At 47.9% G+C, this 16,593-nt stretch overlaps 1 protein-coding gene across 4 annotated transcripts in view; it reads left to right on the top strand.

The window, feature by feature from the left end:
* The first annotated feature begins 1,298 nt into the window (after positions 1–1,298).
* The window catches only part of SIRPB1 (signal regulatory protein beta 1), a 52,904-nt gene continuing 37,609 nt past the window's right edge, over positions 1,299–16,593 (top strand). For 3 of the 4 annotated variants that reach the window (XR_006729429.1, XM_045528349.1, XM_045528348.1), the window contains exons 1-2: positions 1,299–1,424; positions 11,854–12,207. Coding sequence is in view for 3 of the 4 variants with exons in the window: in XM_045528349.1 (XP_045384305.1) it covers positions 1,352–1,424; positions 11,854–12,207 (427 nt within the window). In the remaining variant the exon portion in view is untranslated. The remainder of the gene's footprint in view (positions 1,425–11,853; positions 12,208–16,593) is intronic. The other variant, XM_045528347.1, reaches the window with a different exon arrangement.

Here is a 16,593-nt window from a genome sequence, read left to right as displayed (position 1 = left end):
TCAAGCATTTTGCATGGTTTATTTTATATTATTCCTACCATATCTCTACAAGGTGCATGTTATAACTTCCATTTACACATAATCAAACAAAGGCTCAGAGAAGCCAAGAGTCTTATGAAAGACGTACGTTGGAAATTGTAAGAGAAGGAAGTAATCTACGGACTAACAAGGAGCAGAATGCAGAGAATCCCAGAGGGAGCATTTGGTCTCGTAGTGGCAATCTCAGGAGGTCTAGGGAGCTGGGACAAAGACACTGGTGAGCAACTGGCACCATGCAGCAAGGATCCATTTAAAAACAATATTTGAGTTTTGTCTCTTCACCTTGCACCAGGAGGATTAATAACGACCTACTGAGTTTCAGGCACGTTACATTATCTCCTTTAATCTCCACTAAACCACTGCAGAGAAAGACTTGTTATTCCCAGTTTAGAGGAAAAAAACTGAGCTAGGAGTGTCCAGTGACTTGTCCACCTCCTTAGCATGCCCTTTTGGTTGGGGCATCTATTTTTCTTCTGCCCCAGTTCCCATCTACACACAGTGGTGAGTGGGATAGATGCTCTGCATGCAGAACAGACAGTGTTGAAATGGATGTGACCTCCCAAGTGGCCTGCCCACCACATTCTCCCCCGTGATAACCCTGTTCCCTTCTGTAACCCATAATCCCCACCTCACCCCACAAAGCAGTTCCTTATTAACCTAAACCCACTTTCTCTCCAGGAAGAAGCCAGGAAACGATTCCTTTTGCTGGGTACAGGCACATAAAAGTGCTAAGGTCCACATTCGACTGAATTTGGGCTAAGTTTTGCCAGTTATATCAACAGAAGGTTGGAATAAGGAATCATTTCAGGAGCAGACCTGCTTCTTCTCCAATGTTTAGAAGGTCCTGTGAATGCTCCCACCTCCAGCTGAGTGGCTGTTGGTTGAGGCTGGTGCGAAACGAGGCCACAAGCTTGACATCCTAGGGTCTTGAGATTGGGAATTGAGGACACAGCTCACAATCACAGATCCTTCGTGGCCTAAGACTCACAAATGGAAAATCACCAAGTAGACTTGAAGATGGGGTGAAGGGCCATGTGGAGACAGCACAGAGCCCCAGCAGGGAGGAAGCATTATTTCTGCTAAGCCTCCTACCTGAGTCTCTCTGAAAATGTAACCTGAGTAACTACTGTCCTTGTAGCTGCCCGCTGTGCCTGATTCTATTTCACCATCTAGAAGCCAGTTACCATCTCACATCAACACGGCCACTTCCTCTTGTGTAAAGGGAGGCAGGGCGTGTCTTCTCTCCCCAGTGGAGCGTCTGAGACTTCCCAGCACACACATTCCGACAGAGCCGGCTCCCTAGGCCTCCAGGATGCTCCCCCCTGCCTCCGGGCCCCACCCTCCTCATCCTTTCCTGCTGCTGACACTGCTGCTGGGACTCCCAGGTGAGCACTGCCTTGGGCCAGAATCCCCAATCCCCCGCCTCCAGGATTCCCCAACCTGGAGACTTCCAGAAGCCCTAGGTAAGCACAGGCGTACCACCAGGTCTGCCAAAGAAAGCCAAGGATGGGGCATTATCTGAGAGCATAAAATCAGGGGCCTGAACACTCTCCACGTGCATCTGTCACCTAAAGCTGCTTACCCCAGGCGTCAAACCAGATGATGCTTCAAACTACCACCACCCCAATACTGACCTTTTTATAATATTTCAATTGACAAAACACTGACAGAAGAATTGTTATTTAAATCCAGCACCTCTTGAGGCTCCAGAGATGAGGCGGTATGTCCAAGGCCACAGAGCGAGCTGAGAGAGAGCCCCGTGAGGGTCGTCTCCAAGCCCAGCACTCTGTTCCCCTGAGGACGTGAAGTCTGAAACGGTGCCCACTGGAGGTGGGCAGGGGTGCACTGTTTCCCAGGAATGTTCCACCACCATCCTCCCAAAGTGCAGCTCCTCACAGTGCCCTCCGCTCCCCCCGCCTCTCCTGCGCCGTGAGCCGAGTCTTACCACACATCCCTCCACGGCTCTTCCTCTTTGAGAAGCTCTGCACTTACTGCTGACTCGGTGCTGTGTCTGTTTGCTAGGGCTGCCACAACATACTACCACAGTCTGCGTGGCTGGAACAGCAGACGTTTATTTCCTCCCAGTTGTGGAGGCTGGAAGTCCAAGATCAAGGTATCAGCAGGGTTAGTTTCTACTGACTGAGGTCTCTCTTCTTGGCTTGTAGATGGCCGTCTTCTCCCTGTGTCTTAATACACGGTCTTCCGTCTGCATGTCTCTGTGTCCTAACATCCTCTTCTTGTAAGGACACCAGTTGTGTTGGATTAAGGCCCACCCTGATGACCTCATTTAACTTAATTACCTCTTTAAAGACCCTGCCTTCCAATACATTTACCAAGGGTTAGGGCTTCAGCCTATGCATTGGCAGCAGGGGGCACAAGTCAGCCCATAACAGGTCCCCACACCTCCAGCTTTTCCGTGTGAATTTTATTTTTCCTCTTCCCCAGAACAGGTGGGATGAGAGGGCCTTTCTCGGTTTGTCCTAGGAGAGCCTCTGCTCACAGCTCCTAGAAAGACCTGTCCTCAACCCCTTCTCTGGCCATAGGCCTGACCCCACGTTACTAGGCTGGGCACAGCAGCCCTCTGGCTCCCCACTTGGTCCTGCTGTGATGCCACCTCATAGGTCCTAGAGGGCAGGAGGGGTCTCACTTTTTAAATTATTCCTCTTATACATATACTGTACCCAAATGACAGCAGTAATAGTTCAGCAGATGAGCTCTTGTGACAAGACAGGCAAAGTTCTTAGCACTTGGTGCATAATTAATTCATCTAATCCTCACAACATCCCTGTGTGATAGCTACAACTATTATTCCTTATTTACATTTGAGGAAACTGAGGCAGAGAAAGGCACTTGTCCATTGTCACGTACCTCAGTCAGGGGAGCAGCTGGGATTCAAGTCCAGGCTGATCAACTCAAAATTTATTCTTTTAATCATGTTACATTGCTCAGCTTCTCAGTGGAGGCTAATTTCAGAATAATTACAAAATGCAGACAAGCAAACCGAAGCATAATCATCCCCCATTACTGGGGGATAACGGAAGTTGAAACTCTGGGGTGTGTGCTCACAACCTTTTGTTAATGATGTGTGAATTTTGTTTATGTACCAGATTTTTTCCTAAGCTTTTAACATATATTACAATTTTATTTAATTCTCAGAACAACATTGTGTGCTTGTAGGCTAAGCCAACTTTTATATGTATTTGTGATTGGGTGATTATATATGTGTATGATTTTTTAAATTAATTTTTTCACTATTTAATTTTTTGTTTTAAATGGATTTTAACAGAAAAATTTCATTTTTACTTTTTAATTGACTGGAAAATGCATGTATTTAGTTATTGTAGCTTTGTAGTATATTTTGAAGTCAGATAGTGGGATGCAACCAGCTTTATTCTTTTTGCTCAAAATTTCTTTGGCTTTTTGGGTCTTTTAGTGATTCCATATACATTTTAGGATTTTTTTCTGCTTCTGTGAAAATGTCCTTGGTATTCTGCTAGGAATTGCACTGAATCTGTAAATTGCTTTGGGTAGTTTGGACATTTTGACAACACTAATTCTTCCAATCTATAAACACAAGATATTTTACCATCGATTTGTGTCCTCTTCACTTACTTTCATTAATGTTTTATAGTTTTCAGTGTAGAGATTTTTTATCCCTTTAGCTAAATTTATTCCTAGAACTATAGTTTAGATGTTTGTCCCTTCTAAATCTCATGTTGAAACTTGATCCCCAATGTTTCAGGTGGGACCTAATGGGAGGTGTTTGGGTCATGGGGGTGGATCCCTCATGGACAGATTAATGCCCTCCCCCAGGGGTGAGTGAGTTCTCACTCTAGTAGTTCCTGCAAGAACCGGTTGTTAAAAAGAAATCAACACCCCCTGCTTCCTTTCTTGCCATGGAATCTCTGCACACGCCAGCTCCCCTGCACCTTCTGCCATGAGAGAAGGCGGCCTGAGGCCCTTACCAGATACACAATCATTTAGAACCTCCCAGCCAGCAGAACCTCGAGCTAAAGAAACCTTTTTTAAATAAAATACCCAGCTTCAGGTATTCCTTTATGGCAACAAAAACTGGACTAAGATAATTAGATGTCTTATGTTTGTAGTAGCTCTCGTAAATGGGATTGCTTTCCTGATATCTTTTTCAAATTGTTTGCTATTGGTGCATAGAAATGCTACTGACTTTTTGTGCTGATTTTGTATGCTATGATTTTCCTGATTTAACTTATTTGTTCTAACAGGTTTTTGGTCGGGTCTTTAGAGTTTTCTATGTATGAGATCATGTCATCTGCAAACCGGGATAGTTTGGCTTCATCCTTTCCAATTTGGATGCCTTTTATTTCTTTCTCTTGCCTAATTGCTCTGGCTCGAACTTTTAGTACTATGTTAAATAAAATTGGTGAGAGTGAGCATCCTTGTCTTGTTCTTGATCTTGGATGAAAAACTTTCAACATTTCCCCACATGGCACTGGCATAAAAATAGACATGCAGACCAATGAGACAGAATAGAGAACATAGAAATAAATCCACGCACTCACAGGCAACTTATTTTCAGCAAAGGTGCCAGGAATGCACATGTGGAAAAGGACAGTCTCTTTAATAAATGGCCCCAGAAAAACTGGATACCACATGCAGAAGGATGAAGTTAGACCCCGATCTCTCATCACATGCAAAAATCAACTCAAAATCTATTAAAGACTTAAATATAAGGCCCAACTGATAAAAACAACTAGAAGAAACAGGAAAAATGATGCATGACATTGGTCTGGGCAAGGATTTTTCGTTGTTAAACCTCAAAAACGCAGGCAACAAATCAAAAATAGACAAATGGGATTACACCACACTAAAAAGCTTCTGCACAGAACAGGAAACAATCAACAGAGTGAAGGGATGACCTACAGAATGTCTTTGATGTTAGGCAGTTTGATTATAATGTGCTGTGGAGAAGACCTTTTTGCATTGTATCTCTTTGGAAATCTTTGGGCCTCTTGTCCCTGGATGTCTAGATCTCTTGTTAGACTTGGGAAATTTTCATCTAATACTTTGTATGATAAAAAGGTTTCCTAACCCTTCCATTCTCTCTTTACCCTTGGAAACACCAATAATCCAAATATCAGTTACTTTATGTGGTCCCAAATGTCATGAAGGCCCTGCTCATTCTTTTTTATTCTTTTTTCTTTGTTTTTATCCAATTAGATTATTTCAAAAGACTTGTCTTCATGTTTTGAGATTCTTTTTCCTGTTTGATCTAGTCTATTGTTGAAGCTTTATAATGTATTCGTTCATTCAATAAATTCTTCAGTTCCAAAATGTCTCTTTTGTTCTATTTTATAATATCTATCTCTTTGGTAAATTTCTCATTCATATCCTGACTTGTTTTTCCAATACCTCTGTATTGTTTTTCAGAATTCTCTTGTATCTTACTGAGCTTCTTTAAAATAAGCATTTTGAATTTTTTTAAGTCAGGAGTTTGTAAAGTTCATTTTGATTGGGATCTGTTGCTGGAGAATTATTGTGTTCCTTTGGAGGTGTCATATTTCCTTGCTTTTCCATGTTTCCTGTGTCCTTACATTGATATCTGTGCATCTGGTGTAACAGTAGCTTCTTCCAAGTATTTAAAATTGCTTTCATAGGGGAGGACTCTTTCCTGAAGATGTATGTATATTATTGGTGGGTAGGGTGCTTTAGCTTTGATTTTGGGTGCAAGCAGTAGTGTGATCTCTGTATGGCTGGTTGGGCTATAAACAGTGTCAGTGGTATCTGTGATTTTCTCAATGGCTTATGGTGTGATTATTAGTGGAGACTGTGGTGAAGTTTTCTGGGGAACTAGGTTGCCAGGTGGGCCAGTCCTTGGGCCCCAGTGGTGACAGTGGTAGCTTGAGCATGCCTGTTTCTGGGCTCCTGGGTGGCTTACACTGGCACTGGTGTGGCCAGTCTAGGCAGGTCAATTCTTGAGCTTCCAGGTGGCTTGCTCAGACGCTGGGAGTAGCAGCAGTAGGCCAGGCATGTGGGAGGGTCCTTGGGCCCCTGAGTAGCTGGGTTGATGTGGGTGATGGCAGTAGCACTGGTGGAGCAACCCACTGGAACCCAAGTGGTCTGTCCTGGTGTTGCTTGTGACTGCAATGGGTTGGGCAGGCCAGTCCCCTGGCCCACTGTTAACATGTGCAGGTGGCTCCCAGGTGTGTTAGTATCAGACCATAGTAAGAGTGTTCAGGTGACAAGAGTGGTGGACTGGGTTACATGATTTTCAGGCTCCTGGACAGTGTACTCTCTTGGTAACCCACAGCAGGGGTGCTGGGGGTTGTCCTTGGGGTGCATGGGAGTGCTCAGCTCCCCTTTCCTTCCTTGGGAAGCAGTAGCAGTGTCGTCCCCAGGGCAGGACACTGTCCTCCGGGGGCTTGGCTCTCAGAATGGTGCCAACCTGCAGCTGCTCAGGGCTTGGACGCCTATGGGACTCTGTGCAAGTTCCCTCTCTGGAGCGATGCCTCTGTGCATCTCTAGGCAGCTTTCCACGTTAGACTCAAGGATTGTGTGGATTAAGGGGTTTCCCACAGCTAGGAGTACAAAAGACTGCAGTGGGAGTATGGAGCCCTGGGGGTCTCTTTCTCACCCTTTCCCGGCTCCCAGCCAGTCCTGGCCGGGCAGGCTGCCGCCCTTCCCTTTCCTCACTTGCTTTTGGTGCTTCTTGTCACTTCTCTTTTGACTCCCAGTGTTCCCTCTTAGAGGATCGATTGGGAGAGTGAATATCTGCTTGCTATTTTGGCCCCTGTCCATGGAGGAGGCAGGTACAGGCTCCATCTAGACAGCCATGGTGAGCCCCTCTCACCCTCCCCCAAACTCTAAGGTAAGCAAACTTCTCTCTTGGTGAGATGAGTTTTCTCCCAAAACAGAACCTGTGTGCATCACAATCTTGGACAGCGGACAGTCCCTCTTCCGTGAAGGGTGGGGGTGAGGAGAAAAGAAGGGAATAGAAGACACAGAGATTCCTGCCTGTACTATTTATATCTGTAATTATATCCATATTCATATCTATAGCCATATGATCTAATATCTGTTGATGCCTCCATGCCTCAGGAAATCTACTGTGTAATAACTTTTCGCTTTTTGAACACCCGCCACGTGCCAGGCACTGTTGGCAATGCCTTGCGGCTCTCACCTCCTGTGATCCTCATGTCCAAGGTGGATACTCTTGTCACCTCTGCCTTACAGATGAGGAAACAGAGGACAGAGAGCCCCCAGGTCTCTCACTGGTGACTGGCAGAGCTGTGACTTGAACTCAGGCAGTCTGGCTCTAGAGATCACAGGTTCAAATACTACTTTTCTCAAATACTTGTAAGCCCAAATCTAGCCATGAGATTTCTGCAGTTGCTGCCACTGGGAGTGGGGGAGGGTGGGATAAGGGGAAGAGTGCGGTTTTGTGTTTCTGGGCTCTGCCACTTCCTGCCTATATGTAAATCATTTTTATTTCTCGCCAAGTCATCTCTGGGGAAACTCAGTTTCTGACCATTTCTGCAGGAACTACCCACTTAAAATAAACTTCAGTGTCCCAGGCAACTGTCACACTGAGCAGTTCACACATGATATACATACTTACTGGATATATACTGTGTGCCAGGACCTGACCTGGGAGCTTGGGGTGGATTGGTGAATAACAGAGATAATGTAGTTGACCTTTGGAGCTATATCCTACTGGGGGAAATGACAGTTATCAACACACATGATAAACACGTAAATAAAATACCATGTTAGAAAGTGTTAGATGCTAAGAAAAAAAAATTTTGCAAGATAAGGGAATGGGGAGAATCTGTGAGGTGAAATGTATTGAAAACAGGTGATGTGAGTGAGAATCACTGAGAAGGGGAAATTTGAACAAAGATTAAAAGAAGGTGCAGGCACGAGCCATGAGCTTATCTGGGGGACAAGTTTTCCTGGCAGGGGAACAGCATGTGCAAAGGCTCTGAGAATACATCTTCCTGCTGTGTTCAGGATTTTGACTTTCACTCCGAATGAAATGGGAGTCATTGCAAGGTTTTGAACAGAAATGTGCCAAGATCTGACAGGAGTTTTAAGGGGCTATTCTAGCATTTGGGTGACAATAGACTGTAGCCAGACATAGTTAGAAGAAACTAGAGCATGTAAGGGGTCATAGGATGCGTCCAAACAAGATAAGCTGGCTTGCACCAGGACCGTAGCAAGGAGATGTAGGCGAAACAGGTCAGATTTTAAACACATGCTGAAGTGGAGCCAACAGGATTGTCTGATGAACGGGATGTGGGGTGGAAGAGCCTGAACATCTGGAATAATAAAAAGGCCTTAGCTGACGCAGTGGGAGACAGTCAAGAGTTGGTTTTGGACGTGTTCGTTCTGAGATGTTCATTTTCATCCAAGGAACCTGTCATGTGGGCAGTCGGGTACACGGACGGGTTCAGGGAAAGGACTGGGCCAGAGATGCAAATATGACAACGGTAGCTGCACAGATGACGCAGCGTGGGCCAGTCCCCGGCTCCTCCTGACTCTCACGTCTACCCTGTCCTCTGCCCCCATGTCCCCCATTTCCCCCTCCAAGATTCAGTCATGTTTCTGTCTTAGCAGCCTCCCCTCCCCCCAGTCTTCTTCTCCAGACTTAAAAACTCGAACTGTCTGGTGTTCTCGGCCCACCAAAGTACCTGCCCTGTGGTAGGATGTGCCCCGCTTAGGGGACATATTTGGTTACAAACTATGTAAAGTGGTTGGATCTTATCAGTGCACACCCTGCAAGGGTGAACCGCAAATTTTCTTCCTAAGAAGTAGCTGAGAAATGGAAAGAAAGCAAGATTTATTTGTGGTGCCACCAGAGCTCCTCTGATTTATATCCCTACCACCAACACCACACCTGTCCTTTGGGATATTTTATATAAGAAGAGACTTTCTTATATTTCTCTAGGTCTCCAGAAACTCAATAGAAATGGAGGCAGTGAAATCAAACTGTTATAGCAAGTCTTGCATCTGCAGTTAAATGATGACACAAAGGTGACTCATCTCACTTAAACTAACTCATTGTTCCAACATAGTCACAGGGCCCTAACCCACCACCCACAAGTTTGAAGTCTGCTGTTTCCTTATTTGCCTGCCTCAACCTTTCTGTCTCCCAGTTCAACCCAAAATTTCTCAAGTCTGCCCTGCTTTGGAACCATACGTTGTATCCTTTTTCCTTGAGCCATTTGGTCCAATTCAAAGGTATACATGGGGCTACCATCTTTTTAATACATTTCTATTGTGATAAAATACACATAACATAATCTTATTTTTGAGACTACAATTCGGTGGCACTGACTACATTCACAGTGTTGTGAAACCATCACCACTCTCCATTTCCAGAACTTTTTCAACACCCCGATCAGAAACTGTTGCCAATCTAAATAACAGAGAGGGAGACTCACTAGAAGCAAATGATATTGGTTTGGGATTTAGCGTTGCAACAGGAATACGTGTACCATAGCAAAGTACCTGCATATCAAGGAGGTAAAGGAAGACAAAAGTTTTTAAAGGAAAAATGAGGAGGATCACGTAATTGTTTTCAGATAAATAATCGTGGCTTCAAGGATCAATAACAAAGGTGGCACCAATTTGAGGTTGGACAGGCAATTACTGAGCGGATACACTACATAAGTATTTTTTGTGTGTAAGGTTGAGATGGTAACTGTGCAAGGTTGTGGTTTTTGCAGTCTTGTGATGATTCTTTTCATCATGAATTTGTGCGTGAGAACCCTCCCCTCATGGCCTTCCCTGGCTCTATTTGTCGTGGTTTGTAACACAAGTTTGTAACTATTTTGATCCTGACAGTTTTCACATTATGTACCCATTAAACAATAAATGCCCACTCCTTCCCCCTCCAAACCCCAGGTAACCTCTATTCTTAGTTATCTCTGTAAGTTTATGTATTCTAAGTACTTCACATAGGAGGAATCATGTTTTTCTCCTTTTGCATCTGGCATATTTCACTCAGCATATTTTGAAGGTTCAGCCGTGTTGCAGGATGCACCAGAATTTCATTGCTTTTTAGAACTGAAAAATTTATTCTATGTATATACCACATTTTGTCTATCCATTCATCTGTGAATGGACATTTGGGTTGTTTACATTCCCCATTAACTAAAAAAAATTCACGAGGTTTCTACTTTGGAAAAAGGAAAGCTTTATTTCATAAAGAGTAGCAGCCTGTTGGGTGGCCAGTCCGACAGGTTGGGAAGCAGAGCCCGGCCAAACGCCCAGTGCACATGCTTCAAAGAGGAGGAGACAAAATGGAACGAGATTTTACACTGAGTGGGGTAGGTAAACATACATATTCAACAGGCTATTGGAGGAGTCATGAATATTTATGAAGGGAAATCAAACCCATATAATTGTGCTTTCTCCCTCCCATCTCATCATGGCTGGGAGCTCAGTTTTCAGGTGTTTCTGGGGTCCCCTTGGCCGAGAGGGGTCCATTCGGTTAGCAGAGGGCTTAGGATTTTAGTTTTAGTTCACAGTCCCCCCTTTTGGCCAAGATATGACAGAGGCAGTGGCTATGGCCAAACTTTATTATGTTCCCTCATTGACAGGGTGGAATGGCCATTTGCCCAAGGTCCACCTAGGCCCTCAGTGGGACCCCTGTGGACAAGGAGAGGTTTAGAGCCATGAAAGCTTACAGCCAATTAAACGTTTGGGGCCAACCAGGAACGGGGGTGGACAGGCACTCGTCAACCCCTTAAAACCTTTTAAGCAATATAGTTGAAAACCAAAAGCCAAAAACAAGGTTATAAAATTAAGTTATTTATAAGTATTGAGCTACTATAGTCTTGGTTTTAGATACAGACTTGTAGCAATTAGTTATATAAACATAAGCCTTTTGTTAAGACCATTCTATCCCTTAAACTTGCTGTTACAATCTCACCCGCCTCCCTCTTCGGCCTAGAGGGAGGAAGGTCCCGTACAGTAACAGGGCACCCACAATGGCAGCAGACCAGGCCCAGTGGGCTTAGATGAGGATTTGTAGTGTTCGCTGAGTCATCTCTAGTCTTCGGGATAGTATCACTCTGGTTTTTTCAAAAGTAAAACGAGAGATAAACAACATTAATAATTTAACAATTAAAGAAGAATTTGGGCATCACAATGGAAAAAGGAACCTATTTTATCTATTAGGTTCAAAATAAAAACATTATGAAGAAAATCATAGCCTGGTTTTTTGTTGTCAAGAAATAACCAGGATTTAGTTCAAACTTCAGATAATTTAAAACTTAAAAACAAAAGGACAGTCTAGAGTTTAACAATGGGCTTTTTTTTATTTTGAGACATAATTTTCTCTCTAGTTTCTCATTTTTCTTAAAGATAAATCATAGTAAGACCAACTTATTGGTAAAATAAATTTGAGTCTTATTATACTCAAATATGATTATTTGCATAAGTACAGTAAGAATAGTCATTGGCCATAGGCTTTCTTGTTTTAAATCGACTTTGCTGGATCACTCTTTTTTTTAAGGAATTTCAGGTTACTTCATGCTCTCTTTAGCCAAGCCTATAGATATCTGTATGAATTGGAAAATTCCTCAGGAGGTCCACTCAGGTGCTCAAGAGGGTACTCCACTAATGAAACTTAACCTCTTATTACAAATAAGGACACTGTAACACTCACTCATGTTATAGGATTTTTGTGAGGGTTAAATGAGATAATACACGCAGTGTGCTGAGCTCAAGCCCACCCAGGGTGTGCAGCCAGTCAGTGAAAGTCGTTGATAAACACTTGAGAAAGGTACAGGATCCCATAGGAGTAAATGGCCGCTTTGTGTTTCCCTCCAGGGGTGGCAGGAGAGGAGCAGCTGCAGGTGCTTCAACCCGACAAGTCAGTGTCGGTCGCGGCCAGAGAGTCGGCCACTCTGTGCTGCACTGTGACCTCCCTGATCCCTGTTGGGCCCATCGAGTGGTTCAAGGGGACAGGGCCAAGCCGAGAATTAGTCCACGGTCAAAAAGGCTCCTACCCCCGGGTAACGTCTCTTGGAGATTACACAAAGAGAAACAACACGGACTTCTCCATCCGCATCAGTAACATCACCCCAGCGGACGCCGGCACCTACTACTGTGTGAAGTTCCGGAGAACAGCTTCTGAGAACAAGGAGATTAAGTCTGGACCAGGCACGGAGCTGTCTGTGAGTGGTGAGTACAGCCTGGGCCTCCTTTGTCCTGCACTCTGTGCCAGTGAGTCAATAGTAACACCCCCAGTCTGTGAGCAGCACCCAGGTGTGGTGGTGCGTCCTCCTGTTCATGATCTGCTGTCGCCCTCTGCTACACAGCAGGGAAGTTGAGGCCTGGGGACGTCACCCTACTTGCCCCAGGCTCCCGGCTGGTGACTGGTAGGAAGGGCTGTACCCTGCCCTGCCTGGCCCCACAGCCCTTCCCCCCCTTGCAGTCTGGCCCAGCCCTTTGGTTCCCCAGAGGAGGGAACTGACACATTGAGTGACTTGCCCAGTCATAGGCCAGACCTCGCCTGCTGCCTGCAGAGAGCGCTGTCCCACGCAGGGTGGCCGAGTGTCCTCTTCATGCAGCAGACACTCGCTGAGCACCTACTGTGTGCCGGGCTCCACCCTGGGTGCTGTGGAAACAGCAGTGAACAACACGGCCAGCGCTCTCGCCCATGAAGCTCAAGTTCCCCTCCCTCCCGATGAGGAGAAATGTCCAGGGCAGGGCAGGGGGACGGTCTGGTTTGCTTTATTTCGTCTTCAGAAACATGTCCCTGGGCAGATTCCTAAGAGGCGCAGACCCACTGTGGAATCCGATCCCTGGTGGGAGGAGCTGTCGGGAGGTTGGGCGTTTGCTGTGGGTCCGCGCAGAAAACCCTTATGTGATTCAGGGGCTGACTCACACAGTCGCGGAAGGCTGCAAGCAGAGCTGGGTCATCTCAGAATGTCCCTCACCCCAGGGAAGAGGTCCCCCATGTGGTGACTTAGGGGTTCCCCAATTGAAGCAGCAAAGACGCTCATTTTGGGTTTCCTGCCAGTGGCCTGGGATCCTCGTTCTGTGTCCTGCGTCCTGGAATGTCAGCACAGGTGGGACCCTCAGGCCATCCAGCCCAACCCCCCTCTACAGATGGGGAGCCTGAGGCCACAAGATGACACGGGCCTTGCCCAGGCTCACGGGGCAGTTAGTGACGGGGTCGGGACCACAGCCCAGATCTGATTCCAGGCAGGCTCCTTCCAGGCCTGGCGTTAGTCTCCGTGGAGGAGCCTGGTGCATCGTAGGTGCTGAGTAAAAGCTCCTGGGACAGAACCGCTGAGCAGGGAGCCGGCCCTTCTCCTTTGCTTCAGTTTCCCAAAGGTTCAGAATGCCTCCCCCACCTCCCGACCCCTGATTCAGATTCTGAGGCCCATTGGTGATGAGAAAATCTCTCCTGATCTTAAGCTTTCTCATTCCATATAGAGATTCCGTCTCAGGACATAGGGAACTGCTCCGTTGTGCGACAGTTGCAGAAAACTCCATCAAATGGAAATGTCAGAATTTACCTTACAGTCTTCTATGGATGGATATTTAAGTTGTTCCCGTCCTTGGGCTGTGGTAGATGGCCCTGTGCACCCGTTGTCCTGCTCAGGTGCACGATTCCCACCAGAAGTGGCATTGCTAGGTCAAAGGGCATGTGTGTTTTAATTTATCTGGATATTGCCAAATTTCCGTCCTAGATGACGTAGTAATCAGGGCTCCCCACAACCCCTGGACGTAGGCAGGGAAGGTGGCTCTGTCCTGAGTTTGCACATATTGCAATAGAGACACTAAAGTTCCCAGGCGGTGCGTCCGTGCCCTGGCCATCCCAGCCAGGAGGTGGCTCAGGTGTGACTCAGAGCTGTTGGCTCATGGCAGAGGCTCAGCGCCTTGGCCATGCCGTCGACCTCACTGATGCCCCGGGTGAGAAAGTGGGGAGGCGGCCAGGAGCCAGGGAGCGGCAGCTGTGCCAGGTGCTGTCTCCTCACCTGCCTTTTTCTCCTGGACCCAGTGCTGTGGGGGAGGGGCCATCACTGCCCCTTTCACAGATGAGGACACTGAGGCTCAGAGAGGGGACCTGACCTGAGGGCGGTGGGGGGGAGCCAAGGTTTCAACCCCACCGGCCTGACCCACAGCCGTCTCTGCAACCCCCAGCCGTGCTGGTCAGAGTGTGGGCAGGTGCTCCAGCCTTCTCCGTCTAAACTCCTGCGTCGCTCAGTTCTAAGCAATAAGCATGAAAGATGCAGCCAGTGCTGTGAAGGCGGGAGGCTGCTTTCCAAGCCCCATCAGAAAGGTCCCGCAGACCCGCGGGATATGGGAAGCTGCTCCTGCAGGACCCGGCTCAGCGCAGGGGGAGCCCTCGGGGCTCCTTCCCTGAGCAGCACCCAGGAGCGGGGTCGGCCTCTGCAGCCCCCGGCCGCCCGCTCTTGGCGCTGAACACTGGGGACGAGGAGATGAGGCATTTCCTAGAGGGGCCCGTGTGAGCGAGAGTCTACATCCTCCCCTGGGCTGCCAGGAGCCACTGTCCTCCGTTTCTGGCCACAGGGTACCCAGGCCTGGCACCTGGGCGGGGGCTTCTCCCTAGAGGTGCTGTAAGTCGGGGATCTCAGAGGGAGAAGGGAGGGGTGTCGTGTCAGGGCACTTGCTCTGCTGACAGATGTGACGGCTTGGGAGGCACAGGACATGCCCACTGGGACACATGGGGACAAGGAGACAGTGGTGTCACTTCTCTCAGCCTCGGTTTTCTCATCTGTAAAATGGTGATGATCCTGGACTCCTTTACGAGACTGGAAAGGGTTTGAGGTCCTCTCTGTCAGTCACCCAGCACATTGTAGGCACCCCCAAGTCTAGGGGTTCTTTCAAGGTTGTGTGATCTTTGGCGACCCTGTTCCCTTCGCTGAGCCTCAGTTTCCCCACATGCACATGTGGACGATTGTACCAAACCTTCCGGGATGTTACAAGGGTACAGTGAGCCTGGGGAGAGAGGAGACCTCAGTGAGCAGTGGGGGCATCTTCCCGAGGTTGTGTGGTCTTGGGCAGGTCTTTGCTGCCCTTGAGTCCTCAGTTTCCCCATCTGTGAAATGTTGATGGTCATGTCACCTTGGGGGTTCTGTGGGGACTGGAGGGGATGTGCACAGACCCCCGGTGGTGGCGTTGGGGTTATGTTGACCATCAGTGGCGCCATGGCTAGGAGAACAGGGGGTGGAGCCCCAAGCCTGGGCCACACCCCAGCTCTGCCACCTCCCAGCCTGTGACCTCAGACGAGGCCCTGCACCACAGTGGGTCTCATGTCCTCACCTGTGGATGACAACAGTGACCCCATAGAGCAGGAGCAGGGACCGAATGAGTCATATCCATAAAGTGCTTAGAGCAGCGCCCCGTGAGCAGTAAACGTTCAGTGACTGTGAGCCGCGTTACGCCAAAGCCCTGAGAGCTGGGACGGGTCCCCTCCTCTCCAGGCCCCAAGTATAAATGGGGCTGGGGTGTGGTTGGGTGGCTGTCAGCCTTGGCTGCTCTTTAGAATCTTTGAACAAAAAAATCTCCAGACCCAGGCTCTACCCTAGAAGTGCCAATTTAATTGGTCTGGCAGGGACCCGGGCATCTGATGTTTTTAATGACTACAAAGATTCTAACACACAGCCAGGGCTGAGGACCCCTGAGAGAGGCCCTGAGGTCACAGAGGACAAGCTGGGTCCCCCTTCCCAGAAAACATGGTCCTCTATGGTGCCAGGTGGGAGAACAGCTCTTCCAGGTGTGGGGGCTTTGGAACAACAGCACGTGCTGGGACAGCTCTTTGGAGGCCACTGTGGCCTGGGCAGGACCCCGCCCCCATGGAGCAGGCCTCAGGGCCCGGGGAGCAAGGCCCGGACGGAAGCCCTGCTCAGATCCAGCCTTGGTGCTGGGGAACCTGCCCATCTTGGAAATGCTCATGTCTACACAGGCGCTGGAATCCCAGCATGTGCTCCAGAACCCTCCCTGCGGGGACACAACAAGATGTCACTGAGGACTCTGCTCCCTCCTCCCTCCAAAATGCATCCAGTTTGTGTCAATGGCTCCTCTGGAGGGAGACGCCTGGGGTCTTGTCTGGGTTTTGAGAGCCAGTTCGCCAACCTCCTTTCCTGAGGGGTTTGTTCAGGAAAGAGGGGAGACTCGTCATTCGCTGGTTTCTGTCCTGCCATCGATTGGGTTTTCATGGCAGCTGCAGAGAGCAGGACTTGGGACTTTTCTTGATGTTTCCGCTCTGCTTTGTTCTGCTGCCTAAAGAATAAATGTGTAGTTTCAGAACCAGTGGTGACCGGATCGCATGATAACAGTCACAGGTGTTCTTTATTATGCACCTGCTATATGCCAGGCTCTGTGTTTGCATTTGTCCTCACTCATCTCACCAGGGTGGGGTTTTTTTCCACTTTGGGCTCTTGGCCAGTCGGGCTCCTCTCTGAGTGTCGTCCTAAAGGGGCTCAGATGAGGACCCTCCCAGGGATGGGGGAGGATCACAGAGCTGGGGGCACAGAAGGGACAGCCGGTGTCAGGCTCCGGAGGAGAACTGATTACAGCTGCCCATCCCTTTAG

The sequence above is a fragment of the Lemur catta genome, chromosome 17 (assembly GCF_020740605.2).
Source record: "Lemur catta isolate mLemCat1 chromosome 17, mLemCat1.pri, whole genome shotgun sequence".
Classification (NCBI taxonomy): Eukaryota; Metazoa; Chordata; class Mammalia; order Primates; family Lemuridae; genus Lemur; species Lemur catta.
The sequence above is the reverse complement of the archived record's forward strand: the minus strand, read 5'-3'. Positions and strand labels throughout refer to the sequence as shown.